Source organism: Rhinoraja longicauda, chromosome 2 (genome assembly GCF_053455715.1).
Source record: "Rhinoraja longicauda isolate Sanriku21f chromosome 2, sRhiLon1.1, whole genome shotgun sequence".
NCBI lineage: Eukaryota > Metazoa > Chordata > Chondrichthyes > Rajiformes > Arhynchobatidae > Rhinoraja > Rhinoraja longicauda.
This window is the reverse complement of record NC_135954.1, coordinates 35,045,966-35,072,280: the sequence shown is the minus strand read 5'-3', so window position 1 is coordinate 35,072,280 and position 26,315 is coordinate 35,045,966. Positions and strand designations below refer to the sequence as shown.

General features: G+C 44.2%; 1 protein-coding gene across 1 annotated transcript in view; it reads left to right on the top strand.

Annotated features, from left to right (window-relative positions):
- The window catches only part of itga8 (integrin, alpha 8), a 222,036-nt gene that overhangs the window by 156,511 nt on the left and 39,210 nt on the right, over positions 1-26,315 (top strand). Inside the window, exons 26-27 of the mRNA XM_078417154.1 lie at positions 5,483-5,608; positions 19,149-19,262. Coding sequence (XP_078273280.1) covers positions 5,483-5,608; positions 19,149-19,262 — 240 coding nt within the window. The remainder of the gene's footprint in view (positions 1-5,482; positions 5,609-19,148; positions 19,263-26,315) is intronic.

Sequence of the window (26,315 nt, the reverse complement as noted above, 5' to 3'; positions counted from 1 at the left end):
ACATCGGCTAGATCAAGCGTAGGTTTGGCAAATGTTTCGCTGAACACCTACGCTCGGTCTACCAAGTCCTATGCGATCTCCCAGTCGCTGACCATTTTAACTCCCCATTCCCTATCTTCCCTTTCTGTCCTGGGCATCCTCCATTGCCAGGGTGAGGCCACACACAAACTGCAGAAACAGCACCTCATATTCCACTTAGGTAGCTTGCAACCCAACGGTATGAGCACTGATTACTCCAATTTTAGGTTAATGACCTAAACTACCCTCCTTTCTTCCCCCCTCTTCCCTGTGCCCCACCTCGACTCGCACCAAATCTCCCACCCCCTTCCACCTACATTCCTTCCTCCAGCTTCATAATTCGCATCTCTTCAATCCTTTCGTCCCACTCCTCCCTTTTCATTTCTGGCCTTTGTCCAATCATCTGCCTTTCAAAACCACCCCTCACTATTAATTGCCTAGGTTTGTCCTGCCTCTCCTCCCTTCCAGCTTTCTCCCCCCTACCACACCCGGGTTCGATCCTGACTACGGGTGCTATCTGTACAGGGTTTATACGTTCTCACTGGGACCTCATGGGTTTTCTCCGGGAGCTCCGGTTTCCTCATACATTTGAAAAATGTACAGGTTTGTAGGTTAATTGGCTTCGGTAAAAATTGTAAATTGTCCCTAGTGTTTATGGTAGTGCTGGTGTATGGGGATTGCTGGTTGCCGGGGATTGCTGAAGGGCCAGTTTCCACGCTGCTTCTCTAAACTAAACTAAACTAAACTAACCACAAAAATACATGGAAAGATCCTGGGTATAATTAGAGAGGTGTTTACAAGTGAGTTTTTAAAGGGAACTGTGATTGAATGATAAAACAGTGAGCTGAAACTAGCTGGGGAAATGCTGGTAATTTAATCCAAAATTGCCGGTAATTCCCTTAATGGCAGGAAATTCAGGGCCCGTGCAGAAGTGCAGGGGGTACAACCTTTCTGGCTCAGTTTTGCTGGCATCGTCTGGCCTACATTGTCAAATTTGACTTAGCATCCAGTGGTGGGGTTTGACCTTTCTAACCCAGTAGCTACACTGGAGGCCTTGTCCGCTGAGACTGTGCTAAGCTAGACTTGGCAAAGGAAAACTAATGTACACCTCTGAGAAGAAGGTTTAAGTACAGGGAAACTTACATTTCCTTAAACTCAGTGATGTTCTGTTTTAATGCAAACAGAATGGTACAACACAGGAACTGGCTCTTCAGCCAAAGCAAGTTAGCCTTCCCAATCAGCACAAAGGGCGGCATGGTGGCACAGTGGTAGAGTTGTTGCCTTACAGCGCCAGAGACCCGGGTTCGATTCTAGACTTTGGGTGCTGCCGGTACGGAGTTTGTACATTCTCCCGGTGACCTGCATGGGTTTTCCCCGGGAGCTCTGGTTTCCTCCCACATTCCAAAGATGTACTAGTTTGTCAGTTAATTGGCTTGATACAATTGTCCCAAGTGTGTGTAGGATAATGTTAGTGTGAACGGATTGCTGGTTGGCACGGACTGGGTGGGCCGAATGGACTGTTTCCACTCTGTATCTCTAAACTAAACTAAAATTAAAATCTCCCAGCCATATCCTGGTGCAGAATTTGTTTCCCGTTCCACCCAGATTTTCTACCATATTTGAAACACATCTACATTTCTGATTAGATTGAGAAGATTCCTGGTTGAAGCAAAATGGAACAGTTTAAAATATTGGCTGTGTTTCCTATCAAACATAAACAGCCTGAATTGGTAGAGATAATGGTCTCTGAGTGTCCATTCATTGAATTCAGAGAGGATATTAAAAGTGGACAAAATAGGAAAGTATGTTCTTCAGAATTCCCAGCCACGAGCTCTGCTCAGTTATTGATGCTTCAGAAAGAAGGATCCCATTCTTTTAGTTTCTTCACAGAAGCTTCTTGGAGCTTTTGACGTGTTCAAAAATAATACTCACTATACTCCTTAAACACTCACGACTGTGCAACCATATTCAGTGCTAATTATATCTACAAGTTGACAGATAACACCACTGTGGTGGGTCGAATTATGGACAATGACAAGACGGAGTACAGAAAGGAGTCAGAGAAACTTGTGACTTGGTGTCAGGACAATAACCTTTCCCACAATGTCAGCAAGATGGAAGAGCTAGTTACTGACTCCTGGGAGCACGGTGGAGCATATGCCTCAATCAGCATGGTGCTGAAGTGGGAATGGGAATGAGAGCCCAGGTTCCTTGGTGTTAAAATGACCAACGATAAGTCATGGACCAATCACATTGATGTGACAGCCAAGGTGGCGCACCAACATCTCTACTTCCTGAGGAGACTGAAGAAATTTGGCATCACAAAATGCTGGAGTAATTTGGCATGTCACCAATGACTCTTGCAATTTATTACAGATGCACCATAGAAAGCGTACTGCCAGGTTGCATCACAGCTTGGTTTGGGAACAGCTCTGCCCAAGACCACAATAAATTGCAGAGTTGCAGATGTAGCCTAGTCCATCATACAGACCAGACTTCCCACTGTAGACTCCATCTGCACTTCATGCTGCCTCAGTAAAGCAGCAAACAAAATCAAAGATTTGTCTTATCCCAGTTATTTCTTCTTCCCCCTGCTATAATCAGACTTCTGAATGGTGCTTCCATAAGCTAGGCGACTGTCCAATTCATCCCCACCCCATTGTGGACATTGCACTTTGTCTATGGAACTGATGAGACACAATGCTTCACAATGCAGAGAACTATAGGGGGGTATATTCTGCACTCTGCATCTTTCCCTTTGCTCTATCTATTTGACTTGATTGTATTTATGTGTGGTATATCTGATCTGTTTGCATAGCATGCCAAAACAAAGCTTTTCACTGTAGACAATAGACAATAGACAATAGCTGCAGGAGTAGGCCATTTGGCCCCTTGAGCCAGCACCGCCATTCAATGTGATCATGGCAGATCATTCTCAATCAGTACCCCGTTCCTGCCTTCTCCCCATACCCCTTGACTCCGCTATCCTTAAGAGCTCTATCTAGCTCTCTCTTGAATGCATTCAGAGAATTGGCCTCCACTGCCTTCTGAGGCAGAGAATTCCACAGATTTACAACTCTCTGACTGAAAAACGTTTTCCTCATCTCCGTTCTAAATGGCCTACCCCTTATTCTTAAACTGTGGCTCCTGGTACCTTGGTAATTAGACAATAATAAACCTAAAATGGGAACGTTATCAAGGTCCTCCTCCTACAATTAATGTGAATCAAATTTAAAGCAGGATGGCAGGTAGAAATAGCATAGATGTGAGATAAAGCTTTGGTCCAGCATTTACTTTAACAGGATATCCATCAGTTTTGGCATGAATACTGCTAAAAGCGCAATTGATAAGAGCTCGGCAGAAGCAAGGGGCACTTGGCACCTGACAACACCTGCATTTTGCTCTTTCATTGGTCTAGGGATTACAAAATGAACAGAGGAAGGAATCTGATGAGGGAATTAAGGTGATTCAATGTCAACTCAAGTTTTGAAGCAAAAATAAAAATGTTGGAGGAAGGAATGCATATAAACATAGCACAAAAAGTAAGGAAATTTGTGTTTGGTAGATTATTTCTTTGTTGTAACAATGCTTCTTGGCAATAAATCTTATACCGTTGGAAAGCCTGTTTATTTCCCTTTTAAATGGTGCCACATTTGTAAGGAACATGCATTTGTGGGATGAGCAGCAGAGCTGAGTATATGGGTTGCGCCCATGAAAAATTTGCCAAATCTTCTCTGCCAATGCCAAACAGCTTATTCTGCAGTTGCTATTGACTCTTGTTTTGAGCTTCTGGTACCCCCAGGTGCTGACAAGAATGGGATGCCATCCCACAACAGTGTGTGACCAGGCTGGTGACCAGCATGAGGAGGAGGTGCCAGGCTGTTATGGCTGTGTATGGTTCTTCCACACGCTACTGTGGCTCCTGTTTATTAAATGAATAAATTGTTAAATTGCCAATATGTCTTGTTTCTTCAGACTTCAATCATCCAATCCACCAAACAACACCGAACAAGAGTCAATGGCAGAATAAGCTGTTTGGCATTGGCAGAGATTTGGCGAATTTTTCATGGGCGCAACCCATATACTCAGCTCTGCTGCTCATCCCACAAATGCATGTTCCTTCAAATGTGGCACCATTTAAAAGGGAAATAAACAAGCTTTCCAACGGTATAAGATTTATTGCCAAGAAGCATTGTTACAACAAAGAAATAATCTACCAAACACAAATTTCCTTACTTTTTGTGCTATGTTTATAAAGAGAGAAAAGATTCAAAGAGGAAATGTTAAGAAGTAATATATAAAACATGTATTTTTGAACCACAATCCTCTAAAGCCTGAAGTAAAGAGGAAATTAACTGGTAATATTTAATTGTCTATGTCAATGAGCATAATTGGTAGTTATTTTCACTTATTATATCTTTAAAGGGGTTCCTTTACTTCTAATGACAAGTTTAATTTATGAAAATTAGTTTAATGAGCAATTCATGAGTTATTATAACATGTACCTAAAGGAAAAGGTCAACACCAAGACCTCACAAAGGGATATCAACTCAAACAACATGCGTAGCATGTCCACTATGAATCTGCTCCTTGCCTGGAGATGGAACTGCTATTTAATCACAAGTAACTGAATACAATTCGGCACAGTGGCATAGTGGTAGAGTTGCTGCCTCACAATGCCAAGACCTGGGTTTGATCCTGACTATGAGATCTGTAGGTACAGAGTTTGTACGTTCTCCCTGTGACCGCGTGAAGTCTGAAGAAGGGTCTCGACCCGAAACGTCACCCATTCCTTCTCTCCTGAGATGCTGCCTGACCTGCTGAGTTACTCCAGCATTTTGTGAAATAAATACCTTCGATTTGTACCAGCATCTGCAGTTATTTTCTTACACTCCTTGTGACCGCGTGGGTTTGCTGCGGGTGCTCCGGTTTCCTCCCACATTCCAAAGATGTGCAGGTTTTTAGGTTAATTGGCTTCTGTAAATTGTTCCTAACGAGTAAGACAAGAACTAATGTTGGGGTGATCACTGGTCGGTGTTGACTCGGTGGGCCGAAGGGCTTGTTTCCACGCCGTATCTCTAAACTAAACTAATTGGGTTATTTTTACAGCAAATTCTGACCATATATTTGCTGAGGTGAAGCATTTTGCTCGAGCAGAACAGTATTATAAAAGATGTAAACATTTGGTATCACAGTTTTTTTGGCAGGAACCCAAAGGTAACCATACTATAATGCATTAATGTATTAAAGTGGATGATGGATAGCAGCAAGCTGTGCAATATGTTACTGGACTTTCAGACCACTGGACGAGGTTAACTGGTGTGACAGTTTCAGTCGACTGATTCAATTTACAGGAACAGAATGCTGCTAAATCTGAAGCGTGCCTACCAAAGAGGTAGAGTTTCATAGCTTTCCTGGTCATCGCTCAGGTTATTCTCAAGGTGTATCGTTTTTCTGATTGCAGACTGCTGGTCCGGCAGCTGTTGGGGAGCCTATCCCCTTGCGAGTCCCTTCTACACCTACACATCACATCACAAGGCGAGAAGTGAGGTTACCACAGCCGTTAAAGCATGATCGTGCACGAATTCTGGTAAGGAAAGAGCGTGACTAATGGTTCAAAAATCATTTACCTTCATTCATCCTTCTAGAAAATGCATTTTTCCTGTATCTATTCTGTACTCCCAACAGCAGTATATGGTAACCAAGTTGGAATCACTCTCCAGCCTAAGTAATGGTTTGATTCTGTTTACTACATTGTGCTGTTCTCAGCAGATCGTGGCAAACAATTCAGCCCTTGCTATTATGCTAATGGGATTTTTTTAAAGCTGCATAAATAACTTTAAATAGTTGGTACATGATAAATAAACTGTAGCTGACAGCTGGAGTTGGAACATTGTGTTATAATTGTACAAAATGTTGGTTAGGTCTCACTTGGAAAACTGCAGTTCTGGTCACCACCCTTGAGGAAGGATGAGATTAAGCTAGAGAGGGTGCAGAAAGTATTCATGAGAGTGCATGGACTAGAGGGTATGGGTTATCAGGAGAGATTGTATAGGCTGGGTCTGTTTCCCTGGAGTAAAGGAGGTCAAGATGAGGAAAAACCTTTTCACTCAGAGAGTTGTAAATCTGTGGAATTCTCTGCCTCAGAAGGCAGTGGAGGCCAATTCTTTGGATGCTGTCAAGCGAGAGTTAGATAGAGCTCTTAATGATAGTGGAGTCAAGGGATATGGGGAGAGGGCAGAAACGGGATACTGATTGTGGATGATCAGCCATGATCACATTGAATGGTGGTGCTGGCACAAAGGGCCGAATGGCCTACTCCTGCACCTATGGCGGCACGGTGGCGTAGCGGTAGAGTTGCTGCCTTACAGCGAATGCAGCGCCAGAGACTCAGGTTCGATCCTGACTACGGGCGGCGTCTGAACGGAGTTTGTACGTTCTCCCCGTGACCTGCGTGGGTTTTCTCCAAGCTCTTCGGTTTCCTCCCACACTCCAAAGACGTACAAGGTATGTAGGTTAATTGGCTGGGCAAATGTAAAAATTGTCCCTAGTGGGTGTAGGATAGTGTTAGTGTGCGGGGATCGCTGGGCGGTGTGGACCCGGTGGGCTGAAGGGCCTGTTTCTGCGCGGTATCTCTAAATCTAAAAAAATCTAAATCTATTGTCTACAAGATATGATATGATAGAGGTATATATAAATTGTGTGCAGTTCTGGTTGCTGCATCAAGGTAGGATGTGGAAGCTTTGGAGAGAGTGTCGAAGAGGTGTGGAAGGGCCTGTTACCTGGATCGGAGAGTATTGGCTATAATGAGGGGATGGACAAATTTGGATAGGTTTTCCTGGAGCATTGAAGGTTGAGGGGCGACCTGATAGGAATTTATAAAATTATCAGAGGCAAAGATAGTGTAGATAGTTAGAGTTGTTTTTTCCCAGACTGGAAATGTCAAGTAATAGAGGGCAAAACATTAAGAGGTGAGGGGGAAAGTTTAAAGATTTGCGAGACAAATTATTTTACACAGAGTGGTAAGTGTCTGGAAATGTTTTGCCAGGGGAGATGGTGGAAGCAGACGTGAGAGTGATGTCTAAGAGACATTTAGACAGGCATTTACAGTGCATTCAGAAAGTATTCAGACCCCTTCACTTTTTCCACATTTTGTTACGTTTTGTTGGAAGGTGAACCTCCGCCCCAGTCTCAGGTCCAGAACGCTCTGGAGCAGGTTTTCATCAAGGATCTCTGTGTACTTTGCTCCGTTCATCTTTCCCTTATTTTAAAATGGATTAAATTCTTTTTTTTTTAATCATCAATCTACATACAATACCCCATAATAAAAAAGCGAAAACAGGTGTTTAGAAATTTTTGCATAGTAATTAAAAAGAAATAACTGAAATATCACATTTACATAGGTATTCAGACCCTTTATCAGTACTTTGTTGAGGCACATTTGGCAGTGATTACAGCCTCAAGTCTTCTTGGGTATGACACCATAAGCTTGGCACACCTGTATTTGGGTCATTTCTCCCATTCTTCTCTGCAGATCCTCTCAAGCTCTGTCAGGTTGGATGGGGAACATCAATGCACAGCTATTTTCAGGTCCCTCCAGAGATGTTCGATCGGGTTCAAGTCCGGGCTGTGGCTGGGCCACTGAGGGACATTCACAGACTTGTCACAAAGCCATTCCTGCGTTGTCTTGGCAATGTGCTTAGGGTCGTTGTCCTGTTGGAAGGTGAACCTCCGCCCCAGTCTCGGGTCCAGAACGCTCTGGAGCAGGTTTTCATCAAGGATCTCTCTGTACTTTGCTCCGTTCATCTTTCCCTCAATCCTGACTAGTCTTCCAGTTCCTGCCGCTGAAAACCACCACAGCATGATGCTGCCACTGCCATGCTTCACCGTAGGTATGGTATTGGCCAGGTGATGAGCGGTGCCGCTTGGCATTCAGGCCAGCGTTAAATCTTGGTTTCATCAGACCAGATAATCTTGTTTCTCATGGTCTGAGAGTCCTTTAGATGCCTTTTGACAAACTCCAAGCGGGCTGTCATGTGCCTTTTATTGAGGAGTGCCTTCCGTCTGGCCACTCTACCCTAAAGGTCTGATTGATGGAATGCTGCAGATATAGTTTTCCTTCTGGAAGAGTCTCTCATCTTCACAGAGGAACTCTGGAGCTCTGTCAGAGTGACCATCGGGTTCTTGGTCACCACCCTAACCAAGGCCCTTCTCCCCTGATTACTCAGTTTGGCCAGATGGCCAGCTCTATGAAGAGTCCTGGTGGTTCCAAAGTTCTTCCATTTAAGAATGACGGAGGGCACTGTGCTTTTCGGGACCTGCAATGCTGCAGAAATAGTTTTATGCCCTTCCCCAGTTCTGTGTCTCAACACAATCCTGTCTCGGAGGTCTACGGACAATTCCATCATCTTCATGGCTTGGTTTTTGCTCTGATGTGCACTGTCAACTGTGGTACCTTATATAGACAGCTGTGAGCCTTTTCAAATCATGTCCAATCAATTTAATTTACCACTGGTGGACTCCAATCAAGTTGTAAAAACATCTCAAGGATAATCAACGGAAACAGGATGAACCTAAGCTCAATTTTGAGTGTCACAGCAAAGGGTCTGAATACTTATGTAAATGTGATATTTCAGGTATTTCTTTTTAATTAGTTTGCGAAAATTTCTAAACACCTGTATTCGCTTCTTCATTCTGGGGTATTGTGGGTAGATTGATGATAAAAAAAAAAGAATTTCATCCATTTTAAAATAAGGCTGTAACGTAACAAAATGTGGAAAAAGTGAAGGGGTCTGAATACTTTCTGAATGCACAGTATTAGGCAGGGAATATATGGATACAGACCATTTTTAGGTAATGAGATTAGTTTGATTGGCAACATGACCAATGCAGCTATTTTGGGGCAAAGGACCAGTGCCTGTATTGTTCTGTTCTATATTTTTTCCAAAATTAAAAGAGGCATAGATAAGATAGAAAGTCTGTTTGTTTCCACGGTAGGAATGTCCAAAGCTCGAGGGCATAGGTTTAAGGTGAGAGGGAGGAGGTATAATGGGGATCTGAGGGGGTAAATCTTTCACACAAAGAGTAGTTGGTATCCGGAATGAGCAGCTAGGAGAAGTGGTGGAGGCAGGAACAGTAAGAACATTAAAGAGGCATCTAGTACATGAATGAGCAAAGCAAAGATCGATACAGAATTAATGGAGGGAAGTGGGATTATAGATAGGCACAATAGTTAGATCGGACGTGGTGGCTGAAGGGCTTGTTTTTATGCTGCATAATCTCTGACCTCCTCATCAAGCAACCCACCAAATTTACTGAAAGTAATATGGACATGTGGCGGCACCCGTGGACTTTCACCGCGTACACGGACCACAAGCCCCTTACTTTCGCTTTCGCCAAGGTGTCCGACCCGTGGTCAGCTCGCCAGCAGCGGCAGCTGGCTTACATCTCGGAATTTACTACCTCCATCCGTTTCATCGGGGGTAAAGACAACCGGGTGGCCGACGCCTTGTCTCGACCCGCGGTCCACGCCGTCCTGCAAGTGGCTGATGGAATCGACTACTCAGCCCTGGCGGCGGCCCAGCTGTCCGATAACGAGATGTCCGCCTACCGTACCGCCGTTTCGGGCCTCAGGTTGGAGGACGTTCCCTGTGGCACTGGGGGCGCGACGCTGCTTTGCGATGTGTCCACCGGGCAGCCACGCCCAATCGTGCCTGTTGCCTGGCGACGCCGGGTGTTTGAGGTGCTCCACGGGCTGTCCCACCCTTCCATTCGGGCGACGACGACCCTCGTGGCTTCCCGTTTCGTTTGGCACGGGTTACGCAAGCAGGTTGGGCATTGGGTGCGCACCTGCATCCCGTGCCAAACCTCAAAGGTACAGCGGCATGTGCGTGCGCCGCTCCAGGAGTTCCCCGTCCCTCGCCACCGTTTTGACCACATCCATGTGGACATCGTGGGGCCGCTGCCGCCTTCTCGGGGTTTCACCTACCTCCTGACAATGGTGGACCGTTTCACGCGGTGGCCGGAGGCAGTTCCACTGCCGGACACGTGTGCCTCTACTTGTGCCCGTGCCTTGGCGGCAAATTGGATTGCCAGATTTGGGGTTCCGCTCGATATCACGTCCGACAGGGGGCCACAATTCACCTCCGAGCTGTGGTCATCCATGGCCCAACTGCTGGGGGTTAACCTGCACCGCACCACAGCGTACCATCCGCAGGCGAACGGCCTGGTGGAGCGTTTCCACCGCCAGCTCAAGGCCGCTCTGAAGGCCCGGCTCGTTGGCCCGGACTGGGTTGACGCGTTGCCGTGGGTTTTACTGGGTGTCCGCACCGCCCCCAAGGAGGACTTGGCCACCTCCTCGGTGGAATTGGTTTACGGGGCTCCGTTGACGGTGCCCGGAGAGTTCGTTCCCTCCGCCCAGGGTCAGGCAGAACAGCCCTCAGCCGCCCTGCAACGCCTTCGGGAGACGGTGGGCTCGCTGGCGCCAGTGCCGACGTCTCGCCACGGTTCGGTGCGGTCACATGTCCCTTCCGCCCTGCAGGACTGTCCTTTTGTGTTCCTGCGTCGGGATGCCCACCGGCCAACCCTTCAGCGGCCTTATGAGGGACCGTTCAAAGTGCTTGAGCGGGGCTCTGCCACCTTCGTGTTGGACATGGGGGGTCGTCCTGAGACGGTCTCTCTTTCACGGCTGAAGCCGGCGCATGTGGACATTAGCCAGCCGGTGCTACTGGCGCAGCCTCGCCCTCGGGGTCGTCCCGCGTCCCGGCCCTTACCCCCGAAGTTCCCGCGGGTGCCTTCCCCTGGCGGGGTGGTTCTGCTTCCTGCGCCCGCCGTGGCGCGCACACGGGCTGGCCGTTTCGTCCGTCCCCCTGTCCGTTTCGTGCCTTCGGTTCTTGGGGGGGGGGGTCCTGTGGTGGCACCCGGGGGCTAGGCCACTCCCTTGGTCATTCCACTCGGCACTCAGTGGACGGGAGGGATTAGGTCACTTCCTGGGTCAGTCCCCTTGGGTCAGGTGGTCTGGGACTATAAAGGGTTTGGGTGTGTCGACTCACGTTCTTCTTGAGTGCGGTGTTTGATACCACAAGTAATAAAGTTATTAATTACTCACCTGGCGTCTGGCCTGATTACTGCGGTGACCGCACCCACTACAGACACAACTAATGAAGATGTGTTGTGAAATGTTCAGTCAAATTGTATATTGCTTTAATTAATAGTTCAAACTTACAAAGTTTAGATTTGTAGGTGAGATTCTGTGGTTTGACCATAAAAGGCAGGCAAACTTTCTTTTGTTTTTGTTTGAAGACACTAGAGTTGCTGCCTTGCAATGCCAGAGACCCGGGTTCGATCCTGACTATGGGTGCTCTCTGTACGGAGTTTGCACGTTCTCCCTGTGTGTTTTATGGGTGCTCTAGTTTCCTCCCACACTCCAAAGACGTGAAGATTTGTAGGTTAATTGGCTTCTGTAAATTGTCCCTAGCGTGCAGGATAGAACTAGTGTACGGGTGATTGCTGGCCAGTGCGGACTCAGTGGACTGGAGGCCGGTTTCTGTGCCATACCTGTGCCAACCATGATGACAATGTAATTATTCCCATCTGCCTGCACATAGCCAATATCCCGTTATTTCCTGTTTGTTCATGTGTCTGTCTAAGGCCCCTTAAATATTGCTGTTGCAACAGCTTCTACCACCTCCTCTGGCAGCGTGTTCCAGGCACATACTGTTCTGTGTGTCAATAAAGTTGTCTCGCAAATCTTCTTTAAACATCTTCACCATAAACTTATAGCCTCTGGTATTCGACATTTCCACCCTGGGAAAAAGTCTTTGACTATCTGTCCTATCAATACCTCTCATAATTTTATACACTTTATCAAGTCACCTGGCACTGCAGCGAACAAGAATATCTGAGTTTGACTAACTTCTCCTTGCAGCTTGAAGCTTTCAGTAGTCTACATCTTAATATATCATTGAGTCTGAATTATACATTGTGGACCATCACACAAACCAACCTCCACGGCAAGGCCAGCAGCATAATCAAGGACAAATCGCAGCCCGGCCACTCCCTCTTCTCCCCTCTCCCATCAGGCAAAAGGTATAGAAGTATGTTAAAGCACACCATCAGAATCGGGGACAGTTTCTTCCCAGCTATTATCAGGTAACTGAATCATCCTACCACAACTAGAGAGCAGTGCTGAACTATTATCTACCTCTTTGATGACCCTCAGACTATCCTTGATCAGACCTTGTTGGCTTTACCGTGCACTAAACATTATTCCTTTATCATGTATCCTTTATCATAACGCTGTAAATGGATCGATTGTAGTCATGTATTGTCTTTCTGCTGACTGGGTAGCACGCAACAAAAGCTTTTTGCTGTGCTTTAGTACACATGACAATAAACTAAACTGAAACATCACAGGTACAGGCCCTTTGGCCCTTGTGACCAAATTGGTATTCTGGGCTATCCCATTTACCTGGTTTGGGGGCATTTGTGTATAATGCAGCACTCCTACTTCTCAGGTATGTCCTCAAGGCAACTGGTATAAACCTCCCCCTCCACTTGTACCATTTACAATGGATACACAATTTGCAACTATTCTATCCCCAGCTTTACAATTCACAACCCCTTATCCTTTCGGTTCACACCTGTCTCTTCATCTCTGCCCTTTGTCCAACAATCTGCAAATCAAATAACTCCCTCACCTGCATTCACCTATTACCGGCCATGCTCTGTCTTGCCCCTACTCTCTCCCAGCTTTCTTTCCCACCCATATCCCCCCGCCCCCCTCCCATCACCACACTAATGGTCTGAAGAAGGGTTCCGACCCAAAATGTTGCCTATTCATGCTCTCCAGGGTTGCTGCCTAACCCGTTTGAGTTACTCCAGCATTTCGTGTATAAAGCTTTGGTATAAAGCTTCAGTCAAAATGGTAGGGTTAATAGATAATGTGGCCAGCCATTGCCTGTCTCTTCTGATGTCTCGGCTGGATCTACGACAGGCATACTCAAAATCAACGAAAACATGATTTCTAAAGCAAACTGCAAATCCATTCAGTTGGTTCAACAGATTATTAACAGAGATTTCCTTCTGAAATAATTGCATGTATGAACTAGAAAGATTCAAAAGCCTTGTTCTTAACTTCATAAGTGATAGAAGCAGAATTAAGTCATTAGGCCCATCGAGTCGACTGCCATTGAATCATGGCTGAGCTATCTTTCCCTCTCAACCCCATTCTCCTGCATTCTCCTCATAACCCCTGATACTCTGTTGAATAATTTAACCTCTACATGCATTTGATTTATTTACCTTTTCATGATTGACAGTAAATTGTTATTTGTGAGTCTTTTCTGATGTGATCTAGTCTTATTTTTGTGTGAATGTACTTTCTGCAAGTAGTTGTTGAGGGTTTAAACAGACCTGTGTGTATTCAGCTTGATGAATGATCAATGAATAATTTAGTTATTTCTGGAAATGAGTTTCCTTAATAACCGTTTTCAATGGCAAATGCACTTTGCACACTGTTTGTGGTACATCCAGATTTATATGTTTAGGAATATTATGATCATAATCAATATTAATGTTTTAAAGCACAGAAGGTAGAGTTACAATGTAAGTAAATGAAACATAACAGCAATTCTATTACTTGATGAGTTGAGAATTTGAGATTTTATTAGATGTAGTTTCTCGAGGCTTGGTATAAATATATACAGTATATATGTTTATTCGATTCCTCATACCATCAGAAATCTGCTTTAAAAATTTAACAAATGCATTGCAGCCACCAACAAAAAAATGAAAAAGATTCTGCTGGTAAGTCAGTCATTCGTATATTTAATTAATGAAATAATGTTATTTCATTGATCATCCCCTCGGAAGAGGATCAATGAACATGGATCAGTACAGCGCAGGCATCCCTCCGCCCACCATGTTTGTGCTGAACTTGATGCCAAATTAATCTGATCTCATCTGGCTGTACATGGTCCCTCTATTCCTTGCTCTTCCAGGTGCCTGTCTAAAAACCTCAAACGCCACTATCATATCAGCCTTCAGCACCACCCATGGCATTGCGCTCCAATCTCCATTAAACTTTCCCCCTCGCCTCATAGCTACGCCCTCTAATGTTGGACATTTCCACCCTGGGAAAAAGATTCTGACTGAAAATGGAGTGGTATGGATGGTTATGGATCAAGTACAGGCAGAGGATATTAGTTTACCTTGACATCACTTTCTGCACAGACATTGCGGAATGAAGGGCCTGTTCCGGTGCTGTACTATTTTATGTCCTAAGAATATATTTAAGATTTGGTCTCCGCAGCTTTTTTTTGCAATGAGGAAAGATCTGTTCATGTGCTGTACTGTTCTATAATATAACAGAATTATTAAACCCCACCTGTCCAGATGGTGCTCCATCAGGCCCACTGTCCACATTCACTATTACTGTGACTGCATTTCCTTTGTGGATTTGCGGTTCTAGTTGACCTTCAGGCTGACAGCCACAGTCGTGACAATAGAAAGGAATTGTCCTCAAACAGCAACAAGGCCTCACTCAGGCAGTGCATCCTGAGGCTCCAACCCAGGAACACTCAGCACACTCTTTGATAGCTTGCCACAGTCAAAGACATCTAATCTGTTTTTTAATGTTTCTGGTAATTCGAGGCAGATGCGAACAGTTCACAGACATATAATTAAAAACATGAAATTATAACTAAATAATAAAACAATAGATGCAATTAAAAATACTCAGTACGCAAGTCAACAATAAAGCAACGCTAATGCCAAATAGCTTTGCCCATTCGAAATTAATCAAACCCACGAAATGAAACAAAGAAATAAAGGCAAATAGAAACATAGAAAATAGGTGCAGGAGGAGGCCATTTGGCCCTTTGAGCCAGCACCGCCATTCATTGTGATCATGGCTGATCATCCACAATCAGTAACCTGTGCCTGCCTTCTCCCCATATCCCTTGATTCCACTAGCCCCTCGAGCTCTAACTCTCTTTTAAATTCATCCAGTGAATTGGCCTCCACTGCCTTCTGTGGCAGAGAATTCCACAAAAATCACAACTCTGGGTGAAAAAGTTTTTTCTCACCTCAGTTCTAAATGGCCTCCCCTTTATTCTTAGACTGTGTCGCCTGGTTCTGGACTCCCCCAAAATTGGGAATATTTTTCCTGCATCTAGCTTGTCTAGTCCTTTTATAATTTTATACGTCCCTATAAGATCCCCTCTCATCCTTCTAAACTCCAATGAATACAAGCCTAGTCTTTCCAATCTTTCCTCATATGACAGTCCCTCCATCCCAGGGATCAACCTCGTGAACCTACGCTGCACTGCCTCTATAACAAGGACGTCCTTCCTCAAATTAGGAGACCAAATCACTTACCTTTTTAGGGAATGTTGGGTTAAGACCCAAAATATCACCTGTCCTGAGTTCCTCCAGCACTTTATGTTTTGCTTAGAATTTCAGCATCTGCAGCTTCTTTTGTCTCCTCTGAACCTTTTTTAACCAAGATCAATGACCTATTCATGTGAATGGAATGTGTTACTTACGCTGTCTGACATTAAGCTGAGAAGCCCAATGTCCAAGTGTACAGAGTTCCTCAGCTCTGTATTTCAGTGCTCTACCATTGGCTGTTGATGCTAGAGGGTAGTTGCACTGGCTTCCGATCTCCGGCTAATGTCCAACAACCAAGGTGTGCAGCAGTAGAGATGCTGCATTACAGCATCAGAGACCCGGGTTCGATCCTGACTACGGTTGCTTGTCTGTATGGAGTTTGTACGTTCTCCCCGTGACCTGCATGGCTTTTCTCCGATATCTTCGGCCTCCTCCCACACTCCAAACATGTCCAGGTTTGTAGGTTAATTGGCTTGGTATAAAAATGTAAATTGTCCCTAGTATGAGTAGAATAGTGTTAGTGTGCGGGGATCGCTGGTCAGTGCGGACTCAGTAGGCCGAAAGCCCTGTTTCTTCGCTGTCTCTCTAAACTAAACTAAACTAAACCACACTTCAGTGTGTGGGCACAAACATTAAAGACAAGCTAACCCACGAGTAGGATATCACAGGTGAGGACAGTTTGGCCCAAGATGTTGTGAAGATAAAGTACAAACAAGCGAACCACCAGGATGCTGTTGAGAACGGAGGGTTTTAGTTAAAAGGAGAGATTGGAAAAACTGGGATTAGGGTTCACACTGCATCAATAAAAGGCTGAAGGACGACTTTATAGATGTTTATAAAATTGAAGTGCATAGACAGAGTAGATAATCCCAATCCTTTTCCCATGGTAGTCTCGTCTAGAGGCATTGCTTTAAGGTGAGGAAAAATATGTGAACGAGATCTAAAGGGCAGGTTTTTCATCCAGAGGATGGTGGATATACGAAATGAGTTGCCAGAGGAGGTGGTAGAGAAAAGTACAATAACAAATTTTTTAAAAGTATTTGGACATTTACATGAATAGAAAAAGAATGGATAGATATAGGCAAAATGCAGCAAAACTTATACAGGCGTCTAGGTTGGCATGGATGAGTTGGGCTGAAGGGCCTGTTTCCCTGCCGTACAACTCTATGACTCTACACCAGTCAAATTAGCTAGTGATCATTTTATTTGAAAGGTGGAAGGATTATTCATTGAAGTTTAAATTCCCATCTCACCCCCGCATGATGTCCCTTCTTCCTGGTGCCATGCAAACAGGATAACAGAATGTTTTCAGGTTTCCACTAATTGGCAGCTCTTTTCAAAATAAGCCTTGAGATGATTTAGAAGCTTGTAGCACAAGAGTAATATTTTCATTTGTGAGTGAAGAGGCATTTCTAATCCATTGTGGGCTGCATGACATTGTACAGTATCAGAGATACCATAGACATCCCCCAATAAAAGTATTTACATTTGGAAGAATCCATAATATAGCTGCCATGGTTAATATCAGGATGACTGAGGTACTTCAGATCTTAGTCCTTTCAGGTTTAGTAAACCTGCCACAAATGTCTTACTCCTAATTTTATTGTGCTATGAGAGTCCCCTCAAATAACCATCCTTTCCTACCTGTTCGGTAAATGTCCACAGGAACCCAGAAAAAATTAAAGGTTCACGTGGGAGGATTGACACTAGATTGAAAACGCAAACAATACCCGTGGGGAAAAATTGAATTTGAAACACAATCTTAATCTTAAATAGAAACCATAATTTTACTTTCTGTGGCCAGGTCCTGTGGCTTTAAATATCCTCAGTTTTTATGGAGAAAATATCTTTGGAAGAATCTAGCCTGGAGACACACATTATTTTCATGGAACATTTTAAGCCTGTGATTTACAAATTGGAATGAAGCTCGACATAGTTTTAATCCTAAAATTAAACAGCAGAAATGGGGCAGCCTGTGAGTTGGTTACATGAGATCAGATCTCTTAGTTCCCAAGCCACACCCTATGTCAGCTGTGAGTTCTCACAAAAACTACCTTCTAACATTTTATCCAACTTTTTATATGATTGAAAATTTATTTTAAGCTTCAGAAAAATGATTTTCGCCATCAGTATTTGTACTTCTGTTGTTGCAAGACATTCACAGAAAATGGTGTGAAATGCAAATGTATTTTAAATTAGATATCAAACTGACACCGCCAAAAAGAGACACAAAGTGCTGGAGTAACTCAGCAGGTCAGGCAGCATCCTGGCCCACTGGGTTACTCCAGCACTTTGTGTTCTTTTTTGTAAACCAGCATCTGCAGTTCCTTGTTTCTATTTTAGCTTCAACACTAGAAGAACTGGTCTGATGCTGGACCTGATCTATGCAACATATTGGTTTGCAATCTTCTGTTGTTCTTTCTATCATCTTGAAACAGCATGGACTGCAATGTGTAATGAAGAATTTTGAAATACTAGTAAGGAAGCAAATATCTAAAGTTTGATAACTACTCAGACAGTGAGGCTTTAGGAGAAGGTCCAGGGAAACTATTACTGACATTACCTTGAGACTGCCTGGATTAGCTAGGGGGAGAATTTGGACAGATTTGCATTGCTTCCTGTGGAGCATCGGAGGCTGAAGGGAGACCTGATAGAAGTATATTAAATTATGGGAGGCATAGACAGTCACCTAATTTCTATGTATCTATGTAGAACCATTTTCCTAGGATGGAAAACGTAACTTAAAGGTGAGAGTGGCTCAGATTAAAACAGTGAAGCAGAGCAAATGTTTTACACAGAGAGTGGTCTGTGCCTGGAATATGTTGCCAGAGGCGGTGGTGGAGACTAATACGATACTGAATTTAAGAATGGGATTGTGGCTTTAGATGGGTACTGTTGTGCTGACCGTATAATAACAGAAGCTTTACACCTGGATAACGATCCAAAGACTTTATTAACTACATAGCAAGCACGACCTCACGCCTGCACGTTCCATTTACACTAACCCGAATCTCGCAAGCAGTGGTCACTCAAAAGCTAAAGGGTCTCCAAATGGAGGCATGGGTTCGTATCCCACTTCTGACACCATGTTGTGCTGACCGTATAATAACTGAAGCCTTACACCTGGATAACGATCCAAAGACTTTATTAACTACATAGCAAGCATGACCTCACGCCTGCACGTTCCACTAACCTGAATCTCGCAAGCAGTGGTCACTCAAAAGCTAAAGGGGCGTAACTACAAAAGCATGACACATAACATGAGTGACACCATTACACTAATCTACAGGTACATTGATGTGCAGGAAATGGAGGGATATGGATCACGTGGCGGCAGAGGAGAATAGGTTAATTTGGCATCCTGTTCGTCACGGACATTGTGGGCCAAAGAGGCTGTGCTGTACTGTTCTATTTTCTATGTTTTAATAATGAATGTAGCTGAAAAATATTATTTTTTTCAGTACCCCCTTTATTCGCACTGGCACAGCAGTCCAGGACAGAATGGCAAGACATGAAACTAGTTGGGGAGGGCAGTTACCGCAAAAATGTTTACAAGCTTTCTTTCCAATAATATAAATACATAAAAACACATTTTATAAGAGTTACATGCAATGGCCTGTTTTGAGTTTGTTTTTAAATTTATGATTGCCTGTAGCAAAAGGAAATCTTGGAATTATGTGAAACCGTCAAATTTCATTCCACAGTCAGTAGAATTTCTTATTAACTGTTTTGTTTTACAGAACTGCAGCAACATTGAATGTACAAAAATAGTCTGTCATGTTGATCATCTGCGGAGAGGACAGAGTGCAGTACTAAAGGTTCGATCTCGCATCTGGGTGCAGACCTTTCTAAAGGTAATATGTAAATTGGAGCCATAGAGTCACAGAGTTATGCAGCACAAAAAAAGGCCCTTCAGCCCACCTTGTCCATGCCAACCAGCTTGGCATACTGGGTAGTCCCCTTTGTCTGTATTTGACCCATAGCCCGCTAAACCCTTCCTATCCGTATGTCTGTCCAAATGTCCGTCTGAAGAAGAGTCTCTACCCGAAATGTCACCCATCCCCTTCTATCCAGAGATGCTGCCTGTCCAGCTGAGTTACTCCAGCATTTTGTGTCTATCTTCAAATGTCCTTTAAATTGTAATTGTATCACTTCTTTGCTTTCTCTGGCAGCACATTCCAGATACGGACTACTCTCTGAGTGACAAAGTAGCTGCTGAGGTCTCTCTTAAATCTTTCCACTCTCACCTTAAGCCTATACCCTAGTTTTAGAAAAAAAAATTTGAGCGTTCACTTTATCCATGCCCCTCATATTCATGCACCTTAATAAGGTCACCCCCTCAGCCTCCTAGGCCCCCAAAAAATTCCAGACTATCCAACCCCTCCCTATGACTCAATCCCATAAGCACAAGTATCATCCTGGTGAATCTCTTCTCAACCCTTTCCAACAATGACATCCTTCCTATAGCTGGGTCGACCAGAACTGTACACAGTCCATCAAGAGTGGTCTCATCAATGATTTGTAAAGCTGCACCATGAGATCCCAACGTTTGTGCTCAATGCCCTTCCTAATTAAGGCATGTGTGCCAAAGGCCTACTTTACCACACTGTCCATCTGACTGTCCACTTTCAGGGAACCAAGGCCCGAAACGCCCGGTTCTCTCTGTTCTTCAACACTCTCCAGCACTCTACCATTTACAGTGAATGTCCTGCCCTGGTTTGACATTCCAAAGTGCAACACCTCAAATTTATCAGAGTAAAACTCTATTCACCACTCCTTGGCCCACTTTCCCAATTTATCTGAATCCTGTTGTAAACTTCGATATCTTTCCTCACTATCCATTATACCACCAATTTTGAAGTCATCTGCAAATTTATGAAGAAAATTGTCATTCAAATTATGAGTTTTGTACGGTAACTTAAAAAGGAAAAAAACATTTTTGAATGAACATGCTTAAAATATCATTTACTTTAAAAGAATTATTTGATTGGATTAATTCGTTATCTCCCTTCATTTAGAAATTTGCCATTCAATCAGTTTAATGAGGCTCAGAGATTCCTCACTGCAGCACGAATTACTTGAAATTTCTATCTTGTCAATAAATTAATTATGCTCCACTTCTATTTTTAAATGCTGGCTCCCTTGTTGCTATTGAATCCCATGATTTGTTCACCTTTCAGTATGTTGTGGAACAATTGCTATGTGATTTGAAAATGGGCTGGTTCTTAATGTTACTAAATCAAACTGCTTTATATTTCATGTTGCTTGTTGCTGGGGTGTTGGATAAAACACTCTTTATCAAACATGTTCAATTTGGAATGCATGAATGTGGATGTGATACACAGTTAAAAGGCAGATCTCCACCAGTGTGGAAACTTTACAGTTCTGCATAAATAAAAACAAGTTAATTGTGCAATACTCAAGACTATAACAAAATCAGACAGTCATCTAAATATTCCAGAAAAATAATTGATTTGCAGTGAAAATCAAGAATGTTTAGTTACATTGCATGTTTGTGCCCAGTCTTGCAAGTATCATGTTCCTGCCTTACTTATTTAATTTTGGAAATTTGTACTCAAGAGCTCTATAATCCACAGCTGTAAAATGAGAAGCAGCCCCAGAACCAGCGTTTCCACTTTTCCCAACGGGAAAGCAAGTAAATTCTAAATTGTTAACATGCTGTTTGGGAGCAGTTGCAGCTAAAGAGCCATGACCTGCTATTTAATAATGCAATCATCTTCAACATTTTCCAGTTTCACATAGGCTCCATTATAAGGTCCAAGTCGCCTGTGTCTGGGGCACCTCAGGTCCCACCACTCACAGCGCCATCTGCACCTGAACCTCTGGACAATATCTTCAAGATTGGGGAGGAACGGGAGAGAGAAATAAAATGAAAGTAAATTCTAATTTGAAGTTTATAATCATGAACAGAATGTAATAGGGATCTTTCGTGAAACCTAAAGTCTATGGCAATTTTGGACAGGATGGTAGGAGACTTGGCCAATTATTTTTTGAAGTAGTTAAGCAACAATAGACAATAGGTGCAGGAGTAGGCCATTCAGCCCTTCGAGCCAGCACCGCCATTCAATGCGATCATGGCTGATCACTCTCAATCAGTACCCCGTTCCTGCCTTCTCCCCATACCCCCTCACTCCGCTATCCTTAAGAGCTCTTTCCAGCTCTCTCTTGAAAGCATCCAACGAACTGGCCTCCACTGCCTTCTGAGGCAGAGAATTCCACACCTTCACCACTCTCTGACTGAAAAAGTTCTTCCTCATCTCCGTTCTAAATGGCCTACCCCTTATTCTTAAACTGTGGCCCCTTGTTCTGGACTTCCCCCAACATTGGGAACATGTTTCCTGCCTCTAATGTGTCCAATCCCCTAATTATCTTATATGTTTCAATAAGATCCCCCCTCATCCTTCTAAATTCCAGTGTATACAAGCCCAATCGCTCCAGCCTTTCAACATACGACAGTCCCGCCATTCCGGGAATTAACCTAGTGAACCTACGCTGCACGCCCTCCATAGCAAGAATATCCTTCCTCAAATTTGGAGACCAAAACTGCACACAGTACTCCAGGTGCGGTCTCACCAGGGCCCGGTACAACTGTAGAAGGACCTCTTTGCTCCTATACTCAACTCCTCTTGTTACGAAGGCCAACATTCCATTGGCTTTCTTCACTGCCTGCTGTACCTGCATGCTTCCTTTCATTGACTGATGCACTAGGACACCCAGATCTCGTTGAACTCCCCCTCCTCCTAACTTGACACCATTCAGATAATAATCTGCCTTTCTATTCTTACTTCCAAAGTGAATAACCTCACACTTATCTACATTAAACTGCATCTGCCATGTATCCACCCACTCACACAACCTGTTCAAGTCACCCTGCAGCCTTATTGCATCTTCCTCACAATTCACACTACCCCCCAGCTTAGTATCATCTGCAAATTTGCTAATGGTACTTTTAATCCCTTCTTCTAAGTCATTAATGTATATTGTAAATAGCTGGGGTCCCAGCACCGAACCTTGCGGTACCCCACTGGTCACTGCCTCCCATTCCGAAAGGGACCCATTTATCCCCACTCTTTGCTTTCTGTCTGTCAACCAATTTTCTATCCATTTCAGTACCCTACCCCCAATACCATGTGCCCTAATTTTGCCCACTAATCTCCTGTGTGGGACCTTGTCGAAGGCTTTCTGAAAGTCGAGGTACACCACATCCACTGACTCTCCCCTGTCAATTTTCCTAGTTACATCCTCAAAAAATTCCAGTAGATTTGTCAAGCATGATTTCCCCTTCGTAAATCCATGCTGACTCGGAATGATCCCGTTACTGCTATCCAAATGCTCAGCAATTTCGTCTTTTATAATTGACTCCAGCATCTTCCCCACCACTGATGTCAGACTAACTGGTCTATAATTACCCGTTTTCTCTCTCCCTCCTTTCTTAAAAAGTGGGGTAACATTAGAGACCTATACAGACGAGATTTCCCTTTGAATTAATTTACATTGCTTAAATTAATATTTTTGTCAGCCTCTTGGTAGTTTTTATTTTCATCCAAAAGCCATTCAATTCCATGCGTGCATCATCAAACAATGTGCAGACCAAAACATGTCGCAGGGGGCTTTTTTGCACTGCAGTCGCAAGTCATTCTCATGTCACCAAGTCATCTTATGAATGACTGACCTGGGTATGGAGGTGAATTAAGGCCATCCAGTTGGTCCATTTATCTTCTGCCCCATGTCCCATACCAATCTCACCTGCAGCTGTTTGCACCAGTGGTTCTGACTACCCCTGTTAACACGTGGAAGCTCCTTCTCGCATTCTTCTGCAGTTGAGTGACCGTGTAGGGTCTACTGGCCTAATTCTACTCTTATGACATGTCTCATAGAGTCATAGAGTCTTACAGTGGGGAAACAGGCCCTTCAGCCCAACTTGCCCACACCGGCCAACATGTCCCATCTATACTAGTCCCAACTACCTGCCTTTGGCCCACATCCCTCTAAATCTGTCCTATCCATGTACCTGTCTAAATGTTTCTTAAACTTTGCGATGGTACCTGCTTCAACTACCTCCTCGGGCAGCTCGTTCCATACACCTCCCACCCTTTGCATGAAAAAGTTAAAAAGTTTCCCCTCAGATTCCTGTTAAATCTTTTCCCTTTCACTGTAAACCTATGTCCTCTTGTCCTTGATTCACCTACTCTGGGCAACTCTATGTAAAAAATGTCTCTGTTAGTTTTTATTTCCTTTCTCCTTGGTTGGACACAACCTTCTGGATGACCACTGGTGCTATTCATGGTGCTGTTGACATTTGTTGGCTTAAGGCAAATAGTGAGAAATCCTGACTGAAGAACCTGAATAATTTTCCTCTTTATTTCTCATTTTGTTTTGGTTTGGTAATTAATCAATGTTGTGCGACAGTTGCTTAGTCCAAGCTTGCTGGTTTTAGTATTAGCAAGCTTTTTAAAGATGGTTCATAAGTCTTTCCATGGTTTACAACAAAAGGTTGCACAACTTCCTGCAATCATTTCTCTTAATTATTTCCTTTATTTTTTTTAAAATAACCCTTTTACAATTATATATCCAGTTCCTGTCCTTTCGTAACAATCAAAAATAACTGCAGTGCAGCGCAAGTTCACGCGGTTAATCCTCGGGATGGTGGGACTGTCGTATGAGGAAAGATTAGAAAGACTGGACTTGTATTCAATAGACAATAGGTGCAGGAGTAGGCCATTCAGCCCTTCGAGCCAGCACCACCATTCAATGTGATCATGGCTGATCATTCTCAATCAGTACCCCGTTCCTGCCTTCTCTCCATACCCCCTGACTTCGCTATCTTTAAGAGCTCTATCTAGCTCTCTCTTGAATGCATTCAGAGAATTGGCCTCCACTGCCTTCTGAGGCAGAGAATTCCACAGATTTACAACTCTCTGACTGAGTTTGGAGTTTAGAAGGATGAGAGGGGATCTTATAGAGACGTATAAAATTATAAAAGGACTGGACAAGCTAGATGCAGGAAAAATGTTCCCAATTTTGGGGGAGTCCAGAACCAGGGGCCACAGTCTAAGAATAAAGGGGAGGCCATTTAGAACTGAGGTGAGAAAAAACTTTTTCACCCAGAGTTGTGATTTTTGTGGAATTCTCTGCCACAGAAGGCAGTGGAGGCCAATTCACTGGATGAATTTAAAAGAGAGTTAGAGCTCGAGGGGCTAGTGGAATCAAGGGATATGGGGAGAAGGCAGGCACAGGTTACTGAGCCAGCGCTGCCGTCGCAGCTGCGGCTTGCCTGCAGTCCGTCTGTCTTTTGTGTTTTTTGTTGTTTTTGTCTGAATTGTAGTTTAATATGATGTAGTGTTGTATGTTATGTTTTGGGGGGTGGGGGGTGGGAGGGAACGGGAACTGTAACATTCTCTCTCCAGAACGGAGACGTGACCTTTGTTCTGTGTCGTGTCTCCGTTCCCGTTGCGGCCTACCACCGGCCATGCACCTGGGAACACCTGGGGCTCTGGTTCGCAGAGCCCGCGGTCCGGACTCACCACCTGCGGCGCTGGCCGCCTGCGGATGTTGCGGGCGCGGCTGCGACTCGTCTCCGGAGGCTCCGGCGCGGGCCGCGTGGACGTCGGAAGCCCGCAGACCCCTGGATGGGGGCCGACATCGGGAGCTCCGGCAACGGCAGAGGCAGCGTGTTCGCCCGCCCCGAATCGCGGGGCTTGGGTCGGCCCGCCACGGACCTTTCACCGTCCGGCACGGCCTGGAATAGGCCGTGGACCTTTCACCGCCCAGCGGGGGCTTCAATATCGGGAGCCCCGACCGCCCCGACGTGGCAAATCCAACAGCCTGACCGCGGGACAAGACGGCAGGGAAGAGAAAAAGACATTTTGGCCTTCCATCACAGTGAGGAGGGACTGGAGGAGACTCACTGTGATGGATGTTTCTTTTTGTTTGGTGTTAGTTGTGATTGTATGTGTTATTGCATTTTTATTGATTAATCTTATTGGTCTTATTGTTCAACTGCGGGTAATGTTTCATTTTACTACACATTTATGTGTATGTGACAAATAAACGACTATTGACTATTGATATTGACTATTGATTGTGGATGATCAGCCATGATCACAATGAATGGCGGTGCTGGCTCAAAGGGCCAAATGGCCTCCTCCTGCACCTATTTTCTATGTTTCTATTTGCCTTTATTTCTTTGTTTCACTTCGTGGGTTTGATTAATTTCGAGTGGGCAAAGCTATTTGGCCTTAGCGTTGCTTTATTGTTGACTTGCGTACTGAGTATTTTTAATTGCATATATTGTTTTATTATTTAGTTATAATTTCATGTTTTTAATTATATGTCTGTGAACTGTTCGCATCTGCCTCGAATTACCAGAAACATTAAAAAAATAGATTAGATAGTGGAATCAAGGGATATAGGGAGAGGGCAGGCACAGGTTGCTAATTGTGGATGATCAGCCATGATCACAATGAATGGCGGTGCTGGCTTGAAGGGCCAAATGGCCTCCTCCTGCACCTATTTTCTATGTCTATGTCTATCTCTGTGTTAACTGCAGATGAAAACAAAAACTGGTAAAGCTGGAAATACTAAGCAGGTTAGGTCACATCTGTGGGAAGAGAAACAGTTAACATTTCAGTCAACCTTCATCACCCGCTGGGCATGTCTTCCCACTCGGCATTTTGCAACTCTCATACTCTTTTGTTGAAGGACCTGCAGATGCTGGAATCTTGAGCAAATCCCAAAAGTGCTGGAGTAACTCAGCAGGTGAGGCAGCATCCGTGGAGGGAATGGATAGGCAAAGATTTGAGTCTGAAGAAGGCTCCCAACCTGAAACATTGCCTACCCATTCCCTCCACAGATGCTGCCTGACCTGCTAAGTTAGTCCAGCACTT